The sequence below is a fragment of the Saimiri boliviensis genome, chromosome X, assembly GCF_048565385.1.
Source record: "Saimiri boliviensis isolate mSaiBol1 chromosome X, mSaiBol1.pri, whole genome shotgun sequence".
Classification (NCBI taxonomy): domain Eukaryota; kingdom Metazoa; phylum Chordata; class Mammalia; order Primates; family Cebidae; genus Saimiri; species Saimiri boliviensis.
In genome coordinates, this window is record NC_133470.1 from 46,184,295 (window position 1) to 46,204,102 (window position 19,808).

Genomic DNA, 19,808 nt, shown 5'->3' on the forward strand with positions numbered 1-19,808 from the left:
CTGATTGGAGACTTCGTATTCTCTTTCCTGACTAGACTATTTCAAGATTAGGGTGCTAATCTGATCAGAGGCGTTGGTGAAACAAGTTAAGGATTTTTCTGTAATTAGTAGAAAGCTATTTTAGATAAAACTTGGACTGCCAAAGGAACATCAGAGCTTAGCTGTTGCTTCTCAGTCCTCACAAAAAAGAGAGAGCCTTGGAATAGTCCTACTGACACCTAGCTCCAAATTCAAGTGCTAGGTACAGGAGAAATTTGACACCAAGGTAATGAGTCAAGAGCTTTTCAATTAAAGTGAAACGCCCACCAGAAATAGATTAAATTCTGATTAATGTTAAGGTTAGTGAAAAGGTTACTAAATGGTACTCAGTTATTTGTTTAAATTTGCTCTCTATGTAGTATACTTAAATGCAATATTCTTTAGTGTTATTATGCTGGAATATTTTAATAAATGTGCATTTTAGATTTTTAAGACCTGGGTAGAAAACTCGTCATTCTCATTTTTATTAAAATTAACTATGTTCATGACTGAAGACTAGTAGTTCAAGACCACACAATCAATATGGGCCTTCTCCTAGTACATATGGTGCCTCTGTGTGAGTTAGAAAAATCTACAATCCTCTTGGAAGATATGAGGCAGTCCTGCCTACCATTGCCTACTGGTAATGCACCTGAATTGCTAAGTCCGTTTTTTGAGAGGGGAATAGAGTAAAACTTATCTACACATCTAAACATAGAAAGTGATGATAGCAAATATCATGGCATGTATACAAGTGATACTAAAATAAGCTACCACCTGCATATTTCTCATTTTTAAATATGTGTTTAAAAATCTAATTTCTCATTCAGCCTTTGTGATTTTCTTCTAAGGTAGTTCTGCCACCATATATTGAGTGGCAGGCCAGGCAAAGTGCTAGGCCCTAAGGGCCTTGCCTTTGCAGCCTAATGGGATACACAAGCTAATGATCTCCACTGTCTGCAGCCATGTGGCAAATGAGAAGCAAAGGTTTGCACAGAGTGCTATGGGAAACCTAGGGGAAGGGTGTCTAGCCCAGATGGGATACCAGTGAAGGCCTACTGGATGAGACTGCTGATCTGAGTCAATGGCACATCACTGGCTTCATTTCAGAGACATAAAAGCTGAGCCACAGAAAGATTAAGCAATTTACCCCATATTGCACCACCATCTAAACTGGACTCGACCAAAGAGAAGTAACTCCAGATCTAAGAAAGAGTCCAAACTCTTCAACCTCTTGCTACAAGTTACCAAGGAGCAAATACTTTTGTGAGAAAATTGCATACTGATATGCCTCACAGACACATACATTAGCATATTAAAATGCAGGCACACCAAAATAACCTAGTCCTGCAGCCTTTTAGGACAGCTCATTAACACCTATACCATAATCCCGGCAACCTTTAGTTCTTCATTTTGTTGTTGCTGCGGCTTGCTATAGGAAGATGTATTGCATCAGCTCAAACTTCCTTGGATACCAACTTTAAGAGGCCTGAGCCATTCAAATCATTCCTCAAAGCCTTTAGACCACCAAAGGCAGCAAACAAAAGTACTGCTAATTAAATATGCAATTAGGGTTTATTATAACTAGCATATATTTGTTCTAGGTCTAATTCACCCGTGCTTTGAACCGGCTTTGTCTTGTTTTTATTTGTGCTTAATTGTACTGTTTCGTGTGCATTTAATTTTGTAAGATACTTCATATCTTTTCTGGATGCAGGCAGAGTGTAAATTCTAAGTAAATAATAAACAATGGATTAAAGTTATGTAGAATTGGCTCTTTTATGTGCTTCATGTACAGTTTATAATACACTGAGGCCCCTTATAAATTCAATGTGGATGGTACATTTATGCCTATTTTATAGGACTTGGAACAATTTTGCTGCTTTAAATGATTACAGAGACTTACAGTTACATACTAGCTTTTACCACATATTTTTAGTTATATCTACAGTTTATTTGGCGTGGTGTCCTTGGTCAGGAACACAATCCCCAGTAATAATAATCCCCTATAAGCAAAGACAGTGTGCATTATGACAACCCACTTTATGAGATAGTTGTAACACATTCCTGGTTCGGAGGAGGGAAGAAAGAAACTTGAAAGAATGGCCATGTTTCCAAGAAAGTATGTTCTACTTTCTGGAATATTACAGGCCAAATTTTAAACCCTGACTTGTTTCTTTTTTTGTCCCATGTGCTCCTGCATCACCAGCCTCCTTGCTAAAGAGCTAGTAATAAACATGGAATGCAAACTCACTCTCCTACTAGCCTAAAATGATCAATTGGGAAGCTAAGTTATTTACAAACCCATTTTAGCATAGAAGAGGACTAATAAAACACTACGTGTTTTATGTTAAATGTCTGACTTTTGTTTATTATTTCATTGAGAAAAACATGAGATTCTACTGCTAAAAAGGTTTTAAAATCACTGGACTAACTGATCCCCAAAGGCTCTCTCCAGGACATTCCATGGATCTATAATATTGAAGACAAAAGGTTTCGCTGGATTTGCATCATGGTTTCTTACTTCCACTGAAGAAAACACTGAAATTACATAGGTAAAATGTCATACAGAAAGTAGATGAGACTTTTGTAAAAGTGTAATGTGAATCAAAGAGGGCCCAAAACAGTAGAAAAAGGACACTAGATAATGTATTTATTTTCTCCCATTTTAGCTTTTGTAGTTTAAATTGGAATTTGGCATAGAAAGAAATTGAAATCTGGATAGTTTTTAATTATATGCCCCATCAGCCAACCCTCCACTTCAGCCATATTATACTAATCAGCAGCTCTTCAATGGTTGTACAACATTAATCAGGTGACATACAAAATTTTGTCGATTGCCTTTATTTATTTATTTTTCTGAGTCTGCTTGCTAGGGAATCTGTTGCCTTTAAAATTTCAAAAGGGCTTGCCTCATCTACTTTATTTTTTACAGTATTTCAATCAGTATCCTATGATTCCCTGGCCCTGGCTCACCTGCCCAATTCAAGTACAACCTCACTTCTGCTGATAGTTTTCATGGTCGCTGCTTAATTTAATACCAGTTTTCTCTCTAGATTTGAGGGGGATATATTGTTCCTACTTTCCTCCAACAACTTCTTAATTTTTCCCCCTAAACTTCTTACATCAAAGTGAATTTGCTATCAGGCAATCTCTCATATCTGCACCTAATCCATCTCTGAAAACTTGTTGGATGATGAATTTTGAATTGTAGGAATCTTTGCTCCATTATTTAGATTGGAAAAGCAATAATGCATTCCCACCACATCTAAAAGTCCCAATATTTCTTAAAATATTATAAAACACTGTTAAATGCCCATGTAACAATCCTCCAAATGTGTATCATATCATAAAGCATTTAAAACACCAAGTACCAAATTATTGAATACTTAACAGACTAGCAGATGCCTTTGTGCATAGTTCACAGTCATGCCCTGCTATACTGCACATAGAGTACCTCCGACACAAAAAGCAACCTTTCAAGCTGGTTAGTAATGTCTACCTTGTGTTCCATCATTAGAAAAAAAGGCAGAGGAATTAAAAAAAAGTTCAGTGCCATTAAGGAATTGCGGAAAGGCAAAGAAAGGCTTTTTCAGGAATTTCTAGAAAGAGGACTCACAGTGCAAGGCAATGTAAGAAAACCATGAAGAGAACCACTAATGGGTGCTTTGATTCCATGTGAAACCAAAGTGAAGCTCTCACACCAAACAAAACAAAACCTCAAAAACACATCACCAAGTTAAGAAAAGAATTAAAGCAGAGGAGCCGGGCGCGGTGGCTCAAGCCTGTAATCCCAGCACTTTGGGAGGCCGAGGTGGGTGGATCACGAGGTCAAGAGATCGAGACCAGCCTGGTCAACATGGTGAAACCCCCGTCTCTACTAAAAATACAAAAAAAATAGCTGGGCATGGTGGCGCGTGCCTGTAATCCCAGCTACTGAGGAGGCTGAGGCAGGAGAATTGCCTGAACCCAGGAGGCGGAGGTTGTGGTGAGCCGAGATCGCGCCATTGCACTCCAGCCTGGGTAACAAGAGCAAAACTCCGTCTCAAAAAAAAAGAAAAAGAAAAAGAAAAAAGAATTAAAGCAGAGGAGACCATAACAATGTCAAAATTATCATTTTAATTAATCTTAACAGTCAAACAGAGTAAGTGGTTTGCACTAGACGTGAGGTAGGAAAGAAAAGGACAGCAATATCCAAATTCTGGGTTAAAGACAAGTTGTTTTACTCAAGCTCCGCAGGAGGGAAATTGTCACAGTAAGCATTAATTGAGGTTAGTGAGAAGGGTACCAACTTGTTAATTTTCTGAAATCAAGAATCTTGTTCTGCAGCTTTATTATACTGTCCTCTTTACTGTTTACTCTTAGCTGTTTTAATAAAGCTACATATTTTCCTTTATACTGCAAGAGATATGCACAGTGATGTGAATAAACCATGAAATAATACATTAAAGACACATAATAAATACAAGTGACACTTACCAAGGGAAAATTTAAAAATCAAGTTTATTATAAAATGAAACTGAGGAACTACTCTTAGAGTTGTGGTTCAGAGGATAACACCATGACACTGGAACTGACATCAGGACAGTGAGGACTCAACTGACAGCCCAGACTTAATGAAAACGTCCTGGGTTTCAAGTCTCTTTACTGACAGCCAAGGAGCTTAACAATTTTTACTCAGCAGGTACCTTTCATTTCCTGTGTCAAGCTGCAAAATCCCAGAAGAGAACAGGTAGAGACATTTGCTGCAGAAGAAGGCAAATGAATGAACAGCCAGGATTGAGTCCTGCAAGCTGTACTTTCATTCCCCTCTATTCCTGGAGGCAGGGAAAAGACTCAGTCCTCAGACCCACTGCCTCTTGTTTCAGAAGAACACTGCAAAGCTCTGGTTGTGTGGGTGGGTGGGTGGGGAGCATTAAGCTTATCTCTCAGTATCCTACAGGTGCTTGAGGGAAACAAGAGGTAAGGATCCCTGTCCGTGGGGGCCAATATCTCTTTTACAGTCTCTTTAAAGCAAGAAACTTAAACAGTAAATGCCTATAATGCTTTGGAAGACGAAAATCTGAGAATCTCTCTAAGTGTTACCAATCACGCTGAAGATTCTGATCTTATTCAATAATGCATTACACTTCCCTTTTAAATAACTGATTCAACCTTGGTTGGGTTGTATACAGCTTATTAACTCTCTCAATTTTTGACCACATTTGGTTAATGAAAGCTGGATGAATTGAATATTCTATTTCCTTATAATTGTTGATAATGTCTTCACATATTCTTATTTCCCTTCTGGGTATGATATACCCAGTTTAGCATAATGCTGTAACTTCATGTCAAAGAGACAAAGTCATCAGTAACTTTTTTTTTTGACATATAGTTAAAAGTGACTCAGAAATTTAGATTTTTCCTTTTGGGAATTTGATAATGGGAAGAGAAGGTTGGTTTTGTTGTGGATCTTCTTCTCCAAGGTGAAGTCACAAAAGCTAGCTGGACAAATACAATCTAAGTGTCCAAAGAAGTGCATTAAGTTGAGATAGTTGACTATTAATAGTGAATACCTTCACAAAGCATCTGGTAAAACAAATAACCACCATCTGTATATTTGTTTTTGTAATTGAGTCCCACTTACCAGTTATGCTAAAAGAAAGTCTCATCCATGTGATTTTCTTCACTGTAGAATCCTCAGTGGTTAGCACAATGCTAAGCACATAGCACATACAGAGCAGGCATCAGTTTAGTTTTTAAAGAAATAAATGAATTTTAAAATTTGGAAAACATTAATTGAGTCTTACTCTCTATAAATATGACTTGCAAATTTTACGGATTTGTGAAAATCAAGCCAAAAGGGCTTGATCACCCTGCAGGAACAGACATCAAAGCCAGCACATAATGAGACACAATGGAGGATGGTTCACCTCCATTATTGAGTTGGCTAAGGATCCTTCCCTTTTAGGTAGGGGTGTCTGTCTAATTGGTAGTTAATAGCAAGAATGTCACTGTTTTCCAGTTTATCATCAACTCTTAATTCTCTGTAGAATTAGATGGTAACAATGACTCAGCTAATTCCCAAATCATTTCTTTGGTTTGGAAAAGAGGTATGATTTCTCCCCAGCAGGTTTGCATCCTAATTCTTTTCCTTTTGGACAGTGTCTTTTTAGGGAGTGTCGCCTACCTGGATGATGGGGAAGGTAACCAGAAATAGGTTGGGGCAGAGGGAAGCCAACCTAGGATTAACATGTATCATCCTTCAGCCTTAGTACTGAATTTAAGGTTCACTGGTGCCATTTAAGAGGGATAGTACCTTTTCTTTGTACAACACCAGAGTCTGTGGAGCCAGTGGGAGAAGTAAGTCCTTTTTTTGTTTTGTTTAAAGAGGACTTTTTTTCTCTCTTTGTTTTTTCTTTTAAAAAAAATCTCAGGGAGGAAGTTCAGTGCTGTTGGAGGGATTATGGCCAACTTGCCTTAGGTTAGGAAGATTTCTTTCCTTTTCCTTAAATATTTTGTTTTTCTTGTCTTGGACGTGGAGAGGAATAAAGTCCTTTGATTTTAGGAAAGTTGAAGGTATCTCCTTTTACAATGGAAGAATTTTTCTTTAAAAGTCTGTAGGGGAAAGGATTCCTTGCTTTTAGTGGCAGTGGGGGAGGATCTCTGTTAAGGTTTGGAGGATTTCCATTAAAAAAAAAAACAACAGGTTTTGTGGCGAGGACCTACAAGCGCAACTTGTTTTAATGAGGCTGGGGAGCCCTCCCTAGTAGCATTTTTCTTTCTTTCCTTTTCTTTAAAAGAAACAATTTATTGGGAAACATTAGATTGGGGTATCTCTCCTGGAAAGAATTTCTTTTTCTTTCCTTGTTTTTCAATTATTTATTTTTTAAATTTATTTTTTAACAGTGAAGGCTGAAAGATAAATAAGGTCCCTGGGATAGGTTGAGATTGGGCAATCCCCCCCCGCCCCCCCCCCCCCGCAACATTCTCCCCCTTGAAGAAGCTTAAGAAAGATTCTGTGGGGTTTTCCTCCCTATTGTGGGGGATGGAGTGGGGTGGTCATCAGGAATAATATGCAATGGCTGCAGTAAGGTGTTGGTGCATTTTCCTAAATTGAATTTCTTCCTTTGATCTTTTAAAAAATAATCCCTTTGTTAATTTTCTTCTTCCTTGATTTCCCACCCCTCCTTCCCTACCTCCTTCACTGTATCCTAACTAGCCCTTTTCCCCTTCCCTTCACGTTTCTCCTGCATCCTCCTTCTTCCTCTCTCTCTCTCTCCTTTCCTCTCTCCCCCTTCTTTCTTTTTCAGTCTCTCCCTCTCTTCCCTTCTCTCCCCCTCTTTCCTTCTCCCTCTCCACCTCTCCCTTTTGTCCCTCTCTCTGGCTCCCTCCCTTCCTCTCCCTCTCTCCCTCTTTTCCCCACTCCCTATCTCCGTCTCTCTCTACCCTCCTCTTCTCCCTCCCCGTCCTGCCTTCCTCCTCCCTCCTTTCTCTCCTCCTCCCTCCCTCTCTGTTTCTCTCTCTCCTCCTTTTCCCCTCTCTTCTTTCTCTCTCCCCTTCTCCTTCTCTTTCTTTCTTTTTTGTTTTCAGCAAAATATTCCAGGACTTTGGTGAGTTTGGGGGCATCTTCATTCCCTTAAGAAAAATATTTCTTTTTTAGAATATACTGTTCATGGTCTTCCCTCCTCCACCCCCCATAATTCTAAATGTATTTGCTTGTTTTGAGAAAAAAAGGGGGCTTTTCTGAGGCTGAGAATACTTTTGTTTACGAGAACTTTCTTGGCTTTGTGTCTCCCCTACCTATCTTTTTTATTTATTCTCCAATTACAAAAATTCTGTATTAAGAATAAAGATTTTGGTAAATTATATAAATATATTAAATGATCACATGTACCCTGAAAATATGTGCATCTATTATGCATCAGTTAAAAGTTAATCAAAATAAATAAGTAAATAAATATAAAAAGAATAAAGTTTTTGAGTGCATTTGAGTCAACTCCCATTAGAAGGATTTCCTTTTTTTTTTTTTTCTTATTTAAAAAAAATCACATTTGTTTTTGTTGTTTTTTGACAGAAAAATGTACGGGTGTTTGTGACACTGAAGTATTTCCTCTCTTTAAGAGGATTTTGTTTTTCTTTCATTAGTAATATCCTCTTCACCAACACATATACCTTTCCATTCTTAATTTTATTTTAAATATTTAAAAATTGTGTTTTAAGAATAAGGTTTATGATCTTTAGTCATGAAGGAGTGGTATTTCTTTTATTCCCCCCACTCCCAGCCTTTCTGGAAATTAAAAATTCAGGAGATTTGGTATAATCAGGGACTTATCTTTTAATATTTATTTCGTTTTTTAATTACAATGTGTGTATCTGGAGGGGAGGATTCGTAAATTTCATTAATTTTTATAATTTCGAGAATATCTGGCCTTAAAAAGATTTCCGTTTTTTGTTTTCCTTAATTTTTTTTTTAATTGAAGGGGTGGCAAATCAAGGTTATTTTCCTTAGTAAGGTTGAAGATCCTTTAAGAGGATCTCCCTTCCTTTTAGTTCCTTTTTTAAAGTTTGTGGGTTTTTTTTATTTGTTTGTTTTTGGGAGAATACTAGATTTCTTATCTTGTGGTTAGAGGGATGATATCTTTCTTTTCATTATTTTTAAAAATTGAGATGTAATTTACATAGCATAAAATTCACCTTTTTAACAGATACAATTCTGTGGGTTTTAGGGTATACATAAGGTTCTGCACCCATCACCACTCTCTGATACCAGAACATTTTAATCACCCTCGAAAGAAGCCCTGTAGCTATCATCCCCTTTTCCACCTCCCATATTGCTTTCCTTTCCATCTCTAAGGATTTGCCTGTTCTGCACATTTTATGTAATTGTCAAAAATAATGTTGGGGAGTTTTGATGAGGTTGGTAGATCTTCCCTTTATTTTTGCCCCCTTAATTTTCTCAAGAGATTGAGCAGAAGCCATGAAGTCAAATAAAGTTTATAAATTTCATGAATATTTTAAGATTAGAAATAGTGTTTAACTTAAGATGATTTCTCTTTTTTCATTTTAAAATTTTTCTTTGGCTTTGATGAGGGTGAAGAGAACTTCCTTTTAGAAGCTCTTTCTTCTTTTTTCTTAAAATAATTTTCAGAGGAGAGATAAGTTTCATTATTTGGGGTCACTGTTCCTTTATTTTCCTTTTTAAAAATCATAAATTTGTTTTTATTATTTTGAGAATAAGATCTATTTGCTTTAGTAAGGGTGGTGCATCTCCCTTTAGAATGGCTGCTTGCTTGCTTTTTTTAACCCTTAAAATTATTTTTTTCCACTGGAAGTATTACAGTGGGTGGGCTTTGGAAAGGTCGGGCACCTTATCCTTAGCAGGATTTCAATTTATTTCCTTTACAAAACACAGACACACAAACAAAAAAGGTCTTTGTGAGTAATCGGTTCAGGGTCTCTGCCTCTTCTTGTTTCTTCTCGGGCTCCTCTTCTCTGCTGGCCCCCTCTGGGAGCATCAGAAGTGGGGCAACAACCACTGCTTTGGAAAAAAACTCAGAGCTCATGAAATGTCAACTAAAAGAGTTCTTAGACAAATGAGGATCCTATGTATCACAAAAGGCCGTATGTTAGATTTTTAAAAAATCTATAATAGATAATTCCATCATTACATGCTATAAGCTGTCAAGTTTTATTTTTGCCCTCCCCCACCTGCTGCCTTGTTCAAGGAAATAAAAGGGTTAATAATGCAGAGGAAAGCACTCTGTAAAGTGCCATAGGAGCAGAAGGGATTATATAATCCTTATTATAATGCCCCTGAATTGTTTCCTGGTTTCTATGGATTTTTTTTTTTTTTTTTTTGCCTTTCCTTGGAGGCACTTTCCTTTGGGCTGCAGATCTGCAGAAGTCCTAGTCAGAGATTTTAATAAACATTTAATAAGCGCATAAGAATTGTACTCTGAGAAACTAAAGACCACTGACCAATATTTCATTATCTTTTCTAGAACATCCTGTAATGAGTGCTTAGGAGCTCTTAGAATATACCAAATAAATCAGATGGTATCATCAAAGCTTGGCAAGGAGGGGTGAGGGAAATTGAAGACAAAAGAAAGTAATTTCATTCTGACCTTCAACAGGTTAAACATTTGAATCTATAATCCAAAGCTGTTTACAGTCACTGCAGATACTCTGTTCACTTAGGAAAAAAATTTATTATCCCCTGAAGCTAACAATATCATCATTAGTCTGCTGCTGCCAGGACTACATAGGATAAGGACACTTTCCAAGCCATTAAAAAATTGTTAGTAATTTGCTTCTTAATTATAGTTCCAATATCCACTCTGAAAATGGAAAGATTGACTGTATTTCCTTAAGGGCCATATAATCCATGCTTTAAATAAGCATTTAGTTCTCACTCTGAAACCAATGAGAACAAATTTTTATTCATTCACAGCAGCAGCCTCTGCATTGTTGGAAATGAATAGGTTTCAAGCTTCAGCAAGTGTTTATTAAGCAAAATCAGGAAGGGCTGCATTGTACTAGGCACTAAGAAAGGCCACCCCTATTTGTGAGAAGCTCAGAAATCACTAAGATAATAAAATATTCTGGTAGGAATCACCAGATAAGATATAAACATATGCCTGCAATTTGGCAAGAAAATGTACAAAAAATTTGTTTTGTGCATAAAATCTGTTCTGATATGGTTTGAGGATAATGATTATTATTGTGCAGTCATCAAGAGGGATAGACAGATCCCTTTTATCTCCCCCAAGAGCCATGAAAGTGTATTTCTCCCCAGATTTTCATCAATCACTTGTATGGTGTGATTTAATTTCATAGCTGGTCAAAACCCAATGAATAATAAAAAAAATGCCTTTCTTCAAGCATAGTTGATGGGAGAGAAACAACATGGTCTACTTCATATAAGCCCACCCCCCCAGCCCCCAACCCCACCCCACCCCGCCCCCTCCCACGCCCCTCGCCCAAGAGAGTTACAGTGTTGCTAAAGAATCAATTCACACATCCTTACTCATACTTGCTGCCACCAGGTGGGAGACAATGGTACATTTCCCGGGAATCGAAACATTTTAGAAAGGAAAGAAATAGACATGTTTGGTTCACAGACTGTGTTATCCTGGTAGCTATTTGGAAAGAAAGCATGAGCCCCCTTTTCTCAATTTCTACCCTCATGCTTGGCACAGAATTGCAGGTTCTGAAACTTCCCTGAAATCCCAAAAAAGAGCAGACTACAAGGCTGGAAGATGTTAGTTTTTTTTCTACAATACCAGTCAACAAAATTATCTGGGAGAGAATTGCGGTCACATTCAAACACCTGGTTTTGCTCATTTCATCCTTTGAATTATCAGGATAGTTTCATGCTTGCTATGTAGGATTTCATTGCATGATGAGACCTATATTTTCTTTTGTTCCCTGAGATTTTGTGTACATACGTACAGTATGTGTGTGTGAGTTAGGAGTGTGTGCACACTTGTGCATGTTGCATAGTTGTTTCCCAAGCTTGCCTCAAGGAGGCAGTGTTTGAGAACAGCATCACCCCAGCTAAGATGACAACCTGTTTGCCTTGAATGTTAGCGGGTGCTATTTGTCTGAGGAGGTTGCAGGAGAGAATGAATCTGTCACTGAAGATCAGATATTGACGGTGTTGGAAAAGGGTTTGGCTCCTAACAATTTGAGCATGTACCTAGATCCTTTGCATCCTTCAAAATTCTCCAGAGCCACTGATTAATTAATCTGCATGACTTTCTTAACGGATGTTCATGGTTCTTAACCCCATTCTACAGATAAGTGATTCATCAAATGTCTGGCTCTACTAAGGTCAAAGCCAAACCCCTGAGATCTGGTCAGTGCTGCCAAATGTCTGTGGGTCAGCTAGCCAGCACGTCTGACTGGGCACTGTGTAGAGGAAACTAATCTGATTCCCCTTACCTTAATCCTCCTCATCTGTCTGACAATGACATTTTCCTGTCAAGCTGGTAGGATATGCTTTCACACAGGAGCAGGGAGATGCTTTTCACGGTGGGAAGGGTCCTGGTCTCCAGTCAGCCTTCCAGAGGCCAAAGAGGAGCTGCAATCGCTGGGTGTTACTTCCTCATGTGTCAGTTTCACAGGCATGTTCCCCAAATTTCGCTTAAGATGGCCACAGGTCAGGTGATTCCTACTTGCCTCTTTCCCACCAGCTTAACGCAAACTTCCAAAAGACAAGAGCAATCACCTGGTGAAGGTGAGCTCCCAAATCTAGCCACCCCAACTTTGCCCTTCTTAAGATCACTGCAGGAAAGGGTATTTTCAGGAAGGGAAGGGAAGAGCTAGGGTGTTGGATTTTTAAAAAATTGTCAGAGTGTCCCACCGTCCTGTTTTATTTATTTTTAACCTCTGCACTTTCTTTTCTCTGTGAAACTTTTCATTTTAGCCTTCTTTTTCAGTAGTTCGTCATTGCAGATATTTTGCAAACTTAAGCCTCCCTACTAAGAACTCAGGAAGCAATCAGCGCTTCCATTTCGTGATGTCAACCTCTGCCCCTCCCCTTCTGCATTCTGCATTCTTTTAAGTGTGCGGTCCACAGGAGAAGGGTTCCTGAGCCCTGTCCTTACGGTCTGCCAGGCAGCAGGATGGACCGGCACTGTTGGTGTGTTGTGTTATTCGTTTCTCTCTCTCTCTCTCTCTCTCTCTCTCTCTCTCTCTCTCTTTCGCTCTCTTTCGCTCTCGCTCTCGCTCTCTCTCTCGCTCTCTCTGTCTCTCTGTGTGTGTGTGTGAATGGGCGCGCGCGTGTGTGTTTTCCTGCAGGGGAAGCTAAATTGAGGTGTGTGTATGCATTATCATGGTTTTCACAGTTTTGTGGAACGAAGTTTAGGAGAAAGGAAGAGTAGGGAGAATGCAGAGAAAGCAGGAAAGACAGGCATACTCAGGCTAAAGAGCAGGCAGGGTTTCAGAGTCCAAGGCAAACACGAAAACCTTTTCCTCCCTACTCCCCTTGGGCGACTGAGGGAGGATTCGCCACTCATTTTTTTTTTTTTCCTAGCGAAGTGCAACGATTTAGAAGGCGTTGCGGTAGACTGATAGAGATGAAGGTTCCCCTTCACACGTTCGACAATCCCGACTCCTATTTTCGTGTCTCTAAACCAGGACTCATGTACCATTCCAACTGGCCCTGGTGCGGGATGCCAGTTGCCCGTTTGTGACGCTGCGCATCGTTGTATCACTGCATTTGCACCTACCTGCTGGGAAATCTTGCAGACAGATGGAATGGTGGCTTCGACACACGCATGCTCTCCCCCTCCTCCCGGCAAACCCTTCCCTTCCCCTGCAGTGCCAGTGGGCGCCGCCCAGCCCCTCGTCCCCTTCCAGAGTACCAGCTCGCTGGAGCCGGCAGAGGCTCCGGGCACCTCCCTGGAGCGCTGTCAGTTGCGCCCAGCGGAGGCACCCTCTCCCCAGTGGCAGGGAGGGGGCCAAGCAGGCGGCGGCTCCGCAGCTTGGGCCTCTGCCGCAGTGACCGCGGCTAAGAGGTGTGTCCCACCGCCCCCACTCAATCCCTTCGCTGTGTGCTCGGGACCAGCCCCAAACACTTCTCCGGGTCTCTTGCGCTCCCCGAAGGTGTCTTCCTCCTCTCTTTCAAGATATTGGCGCTCACCGCACTGTCGCTTCTCCTCACTGGGAAAACTGCTCGGATTCCCACTCCCTGGTGTCACCCCCTTTTTTTTAGCCCCAAACAGCCCACTCTGGATTCCGACAAGTTGCTTCCCGCCTCCCAACCGCTTCCCAGTCCCCTGGGTTCCCCCATCCCTGCATCTTTCTCAGCATCTTGGCCAGCCAGTGGCAGACAAGCGGGATGCAAGGGGTACCCGGAGTCCCGTGGGCTCCATAGCTATCTGACTTCATCTTGCTTCTTTTCCCTGCTCCAGGGGGTCTTTTCCTTACCTTTATTCTGGACCACGACATTGGCGTTCTGGGCGATGGCAATGGCGTTGGAGAGGTCTTTAGACCCCTCTCTCGAGTGTCCACCGGACATGGCAATAGACCTGGTGCTGGACTCGGACGGGACTCTGGAGCCACCTCAGGGCAGAACTCTGGGGCCAGCTCTGTCACAGGTTCTGGGGTCGGCTCTGGGGCTGGCTCTAGGGCAAGTTCTGGAGTCAGCTCTGGGGCCGGCTCTGGGGCAAGTTCTGGGGTCGGCTCTGGGACCCGGTCTGTGGCAGATTCTGGGGGCAGCTCTTGGACCCAGTCTGGGGCAGGTTCTGGGGTCGGCTCTGGGACCAACTCTGGGGCCGGTTCTGGGGCCGACTCTGTGGCAGGTTCTGGGGCCGGCTCTGTGGCAGGTTCTGGGTCCGGCTCTGGGGCCGGCTCTGTGGCAGGTTCTGGGTCCGGCTCTGGGTCCGGCTCTGTGGCAGGTTCTGGGGCCGGCTCTGGGTCCGGCTCTGTGGCAGGTTCTGGGGCCGGCTCTGGGTCCGGCTCTGTGGCAGGTTCTGGGGCCGGCTCTGGGGCCGGCTCTGGGGCAGGTTCTGGGGCCGGCTCTGGGGCCGGCTCTGGGGCAGGTTCTGGGGCCGGTTCTGGGGCCGGCTCTGTGGCAGGTTCTGGAGCCGGCTCTGGGTCCGGCTCTGTGGCAGGTTCTGGGGCCGGTTCTGGGGCCGGCTCTGTGGCAGGTTCTGGGGCCGGTTCTGGGGCCGGCTCTGTGGCAGGTTCTGGGGCCGGTTCTGGGGCCGGCTCTATGGCTGGTTCGGGGGCCGGTTCTGGGGCCGGCTCTGTGGCAGGTTCTGGGGCCAGTTCTGTGTACAGTTCTGTGGCTGGTTCTGAGGTCGCCTCCGGACAAGGTCCTGGAGCAAGCTCTGGACAGGGCTCTGGTACCGGTTCTGGCGAAGGCTCGGAGAGCGGCGGCGGCGGAGCCGGTGGGGGAGCCGGTGGCGGTGGTGGCGGTGGCCAAGGCGGCGGAGGCTCTGGAGACTCAGCGGGCTGCTCTCCATCCTGAGGCGGGGCAGTGTCCTGGGAAGCTGCAGCTCCGCGGTCCATGGCTGCACACCGTCTCAGGTCTGGGCAGCTTGTGTCCCTGAGCCTGGAGGGCTAAAATACCGTCCGGCGCCCCGCCCACTCTAGTCCGGCAGCCCCTCGAAGGGTGCCAAACTTTTCCCCAGCCCACTCCATGGCTGGCTCAGCTCTGAGATCTAAGTCGGGGCGCTCAGCGTCTCCTAGTGCTGGAACACGCCCCTCAGTGAGCGCACACCTCTTCGTAAGCAGCCACCGGTCCGATAGGCGGGAAGCGGAGGGGCTTGAGAACGCGGACTGGGCAGAGCTCTTGATGACCTCCTAGCGACGCGCGGGAGAGGAGGGGAGAGACAAAAAGGGGAGGGGGAGTGGAGTGGCATGGAGGTTGGGGGGGCGGGTTGGAGCCTGGCCACATTTAACTCTTTAGTGACACGAATGAAAAAAAAAAAAAAAAGCCAGAGGAGAAGTTGAGGGTCTTTGCAATCCCCCAACCACTGAGCCATGAGCTGCTGCTCAGAACAGCTTCCACCCTTGTGTCTGCTCTCTCACCTCAGCAGCAGGTGAGCCTAGCCTCGGACCAACCTCTTGCTCCCCATTTCCAAGCCTTGATGGGCAAGTAAACCTTACCTTTTTATCTAAGCCGGGAAAAGAAATTAAGCGGCAAGGGGTGTGTGTGTGTGTGTGTGTGTGTGTGTGTGTGTGTGTGTGTGGTGGCGGGGGTAGGGGAGTTCAGCCTCCTTTGGATTGAAGTAAAATTTGCCCCTCTTCGGTTTTGGCATTTCTGAGCTTTGCTAGATCCAAGCGGTTTCCCATTAGGTACAGAGTTTGAGGTGATTCGGGAAAGGAGTGTGATGAGGGAGGCTGCAGCCCCGGCTTTCTGAAGCCTGCAGATATAGCCCTGAGAGTGCCCCGGCACCAGCAGCTGAGCTCCGCGCTCAGGAGCCGGGGTCTCCGCAGCCATCTGGGCGTCTGCCTGGCTCGCCTGTGCCATAAGGAGACTGCCTTGTGCTTTTAGCTGGATTTCCCAGCCATCAGCAGGACTTTTTAAAATTTTTATTTTATTTTATTTTATTTATTTATTTATTTATTTTTTAACCAAACTTATTAGCGCGCGCTTGTGCGCGTGCGTGTGTGTGTGTGTGTGTGTGTCTGTGTGTGTGTGTGTGTGTGTGTGTATCTTGGGCTGGGGAAATTCACTGCAACACCCACACCTTTTTCACCTCCTGAAGCACTCTGACATTAGAGATGGGAGATTCTCTTGCGAAGAGAGCGACTGATGCCTAGCGCAGCACCTTTCCCACCACACCGGGAGACTTTCTGTTATAGTCACGTACACGTACGTACAAACCATCATCTTAGTCAGACTTAGACTTTAGACACCAATATATTGCCAATTGTAATTAAAATTTGAGAAGACTACCCGTTAAGCCACAGCTGGGTGGTGGGAGCAGCAGGGGGAGAAATACCTGTAAACCTGATTTGAAATATGACAAGGGAATTTATCTCCCACACACATAATGCTGCAGTTGTGGATAGCAGCCCTCCTTCTGCAGCCCCTTCTCTAGCCATTTCCTCCCAGATCATATCTCCCACTATTCCCTCTTCTTTTGCCAAGGGACACTGACCTAGCCAGAATTTTCTAGAATCTGTAGCATCTTTCTGTTACCTATACTATGTCTCAGCAGTAAATAATACCACAAGAGCACAGTTTCACCTAACTCACTCCAAAGACCAGAATCTCTGGTGAGGTCTGCATTTCGCAGATCCTTGCTGCAGCATCACAGCCTAAGCCCACCTTTCCAGAGATGTGTTACACTACTTGGAAGCTACTAAGCTAGTGCAGAGACCGTCCTTAGCATCTGGGGATGGGAAGCCCAGGAGAGGTGAGCCCTGTCAATTCCCTCACATGGCAGTCCTCCTTCCAGTAAATTCACCTTAGGGGCCCACTCTCTTCACCATCCTTGGACTTGTTCACCTTTCTCCCATCCCACGTTCAAGTAGCCAAGCTGTCTTTAACCCTAAGAATTCAGGACTGAAATATACAGGTGCCAGATCTCATTATTGGATCTGGCACATACAAGTGCCAGATCTGATCAACCAGTAAGCCCGGGATTGGAGGTCACTTCTCAGGCTTTCACACCTTAATGAAATCCCTGTCCTTAGAAGGGGCCGATATCCCATATTTAAATTTTGCTTTTTACTAAACCCAGACATATAGTTAGAAAGGCTGAAGGCTGAGCAGTCACAGAGTAAGACAGCCTCTTGGGTTAGAGATAGCCTCTTGGAGTTTGGCATAGACAGTATATTGTCAAGCTGGATACCACCAGGGGACTGCTTGGAGTTACTGCTTTATTTATGTTTATTGAAACGCTTGTCTATAATTTACACTCAACTATAATGAGGCCAAAATGTATGATATAGACTCTTGCTACAAGGTAATTTTGAGACTGAATGCTAAAATAGTTGTTTGTATATGGCCTTTGCTCCATTAGGGTAGGTTACTGGAGATATACTGCCTGAATTGCATTATGATTAGTTCTGAAGGTTTTAAAAAATTATTTCTCAGCACATCATTAGCTACCTTATTGCCTCATATCATAGTAAGGATTTGTGTGTGTGTGGCAGGGATTCCTTAGCCCAGCATTGAATACAAACCTTTACATTGGAGGCAGTGTAGAGAAATGACCAGAATGGTTGACTGGAGCCTGATTTGTGGAGGCACCTTTGCTGTAACTAAGTTACACCTTCCTCTTTCCAATAACCTGCTGATTTCTTTACAAAGTTTTACTTAGTTGCTTCTGTATTTTCCTCATAACCTAACCCAGGGCTTGAGGTCTTAGTCAGAATTCAGGAAATGTCTGTTAAGTGGATGATTCATTGTAGGTTACTAGTTACGGTGTCTTTTTCTGCATTGCTTTTCAGCAGTATTTGATATTTCTAATGATTAATGATCTCCTAAGAGGCTCTTTTTAAATTAAACAATACTGATTTTTTTTTAAAAGGCCGAGAAGTACATAAGAATTTCTTTAACCAGACATATCTGAAATGATGACCGTATTCACAGAGGCTTGGATGAACATGGTTCTGGATGTTCCAGGGCAGAAATGGTCCTTAGCCTGGGACTTTTGGGCATGTTATATAAATTACCTGATTGGGCTGGATGAAGGATCTATCAGTAGATCAGCATGGTAGGCTCACATCTTTTGAATATACAGTGCACTATCTCACCCAACTGCCAACATTTACTCTGACTCCACCCAAAATAAAATTTATCCAAGCCAGCGTGGAGTTCTCAATTTCAGCCAGGCTCAGAGTTCTGGAGAGGCAAAGGAGAGAAAAGCTGAGAAATGTGAACAAGTTAAAGCTCTTCTCCCTTCTTGTTTCCATTTCATTTTCTTTTTTCTTTTTCTTATTTATTTATTTATTTATTTTAATTTATTTATTTAACTTTAAGTGCATACTATATCTGGCATTTCTCCCCATGTTATCCCTCCCTACCCTACCCTCCCTCCCCATCTGCCGCTGTCTCTCCCCTACCCCCACCAACTGCCCCCAGTGTGTGATGCTCCTCTCCCTGAGTCCACGTGTTCTCATTGTTAAACACCCACCTATGAGTAAGAACATGCAGTGTTTGGCTTTCTGTTCTTGTGTCAGTTTGCTGAGAATGATGGTTTCCAGATTCATCCAAGTCCCTACAGAGGACATGAACTCATCATTTTTTATGGCTGCATAGTATTCCATAGTATGTACCGCATTTTCTCTGTCCAGTCTATCACTGATGGGCATTTGGGTTGGTTCCAGGTCTTTGCTATTGTACACAGGGCTGCAATGAACATATGTGTGCATGTGTCTTTATAGTAGAATGATTTATAGTTCTTTGGGTATATGCCCAGTAATGGGATTGCTGGGTCAAATGGACCATTTCATTTTCTTTATTGAATGAGAGACTGGCACCATACTGCTAGAGGGGAAGCCCTTCCCTCCTTAATCAGTAGCTTTCAATTCCCTAAGTCCTGCCTTTTAGAGCAATTTGGGAAGAAATCAGTGTCTCTCCTGAGTGTTAGCAGCTGCCAGCCTCCCCTATCCTTTCCACCTTGGGATGTGCCAAGCCAAAATAGCAACCTTTATAGCAATCTACTAAATAAAATAAGGAGATGGGTTTAAGAACAGACAGCATTTATGGAGAAAGTAGAGGATTCAGACAATTAATTTAGATGGTATTAAAATGCAAACCTGTTAAACTTTACTCACTCTAGTCTCCTAGGGTTAATCCATAGAGGATTGGAGAGTTAAAAAGTTAATACCTTGCATTTGTATAATGTCTTTTGATTTTTAAAGTACTTTCACATATATTATCTCACTTCAGACTCTCAACAAATGTGTGAGGCAAGCAAATTCGGACTTTCATCACATACCCCTTCTCCCTACCCTTTAACAGATGAGAAAACACAAGTCTAGTGAGATTAAGTGCCATGTCTTAGGTCACAGACATAATTGGTGGTGGAACAGACATTTAGAACTGGTGTCACTCAATTCCCAGCTGAGGGAGACCAGAGCACAAAGCTGAGGGCTGTGAGCTGGGGGCTATGAGACAGAGACTGTGTAAATCCTCTCCATAGCAGAGTGGGATGGCTGCCTTAATGTTTTTTCTTTCTTGAGCCTGTCAAAGGAGCAGCGACTCTTCCATTTTTACCTTGAGGTTTCTCACGTCTCACTCTCTTTTTGGATGGCAGTCAATAATCTGTAAACAAGCTCACTCAAAGAGGTCACTGTTTAGAGGAAACTTTTTGAATATGTATGTAATATAATAATCCACC

At 42.7% G+C, this 19,808-nt stretch overlaps 1 protein-coding gene across 1 annotated transcript in view; it reads right to left on the minus strand.

Moving 5' to 3' along the window:
• Positions 1-15,018, minus strand: part of DGKK (diacylglycerol kinase kappa) — a 97,436-nt gene extending 82,418 nt beyond the window's left edge. Inside the window, exons 1-2 of the mRNA XM_039475601.2 lie at positions 14,593-15,018; positions 13,933-14,163 (exon numbers count right to left, since the gene is read on the minus strand). Coding sequence (XP_039331535.1) covers positions 13,933-14,163; positions 14,593-15,018 — 657 coding nt within the window. The remainder of the gene's footprint in view (positions 1-13,932; positions 14,164-14,592) is intronic.
• Between the last annotated feature and the right edge of the window lie 4,790 nt (positions 15,019-19,808).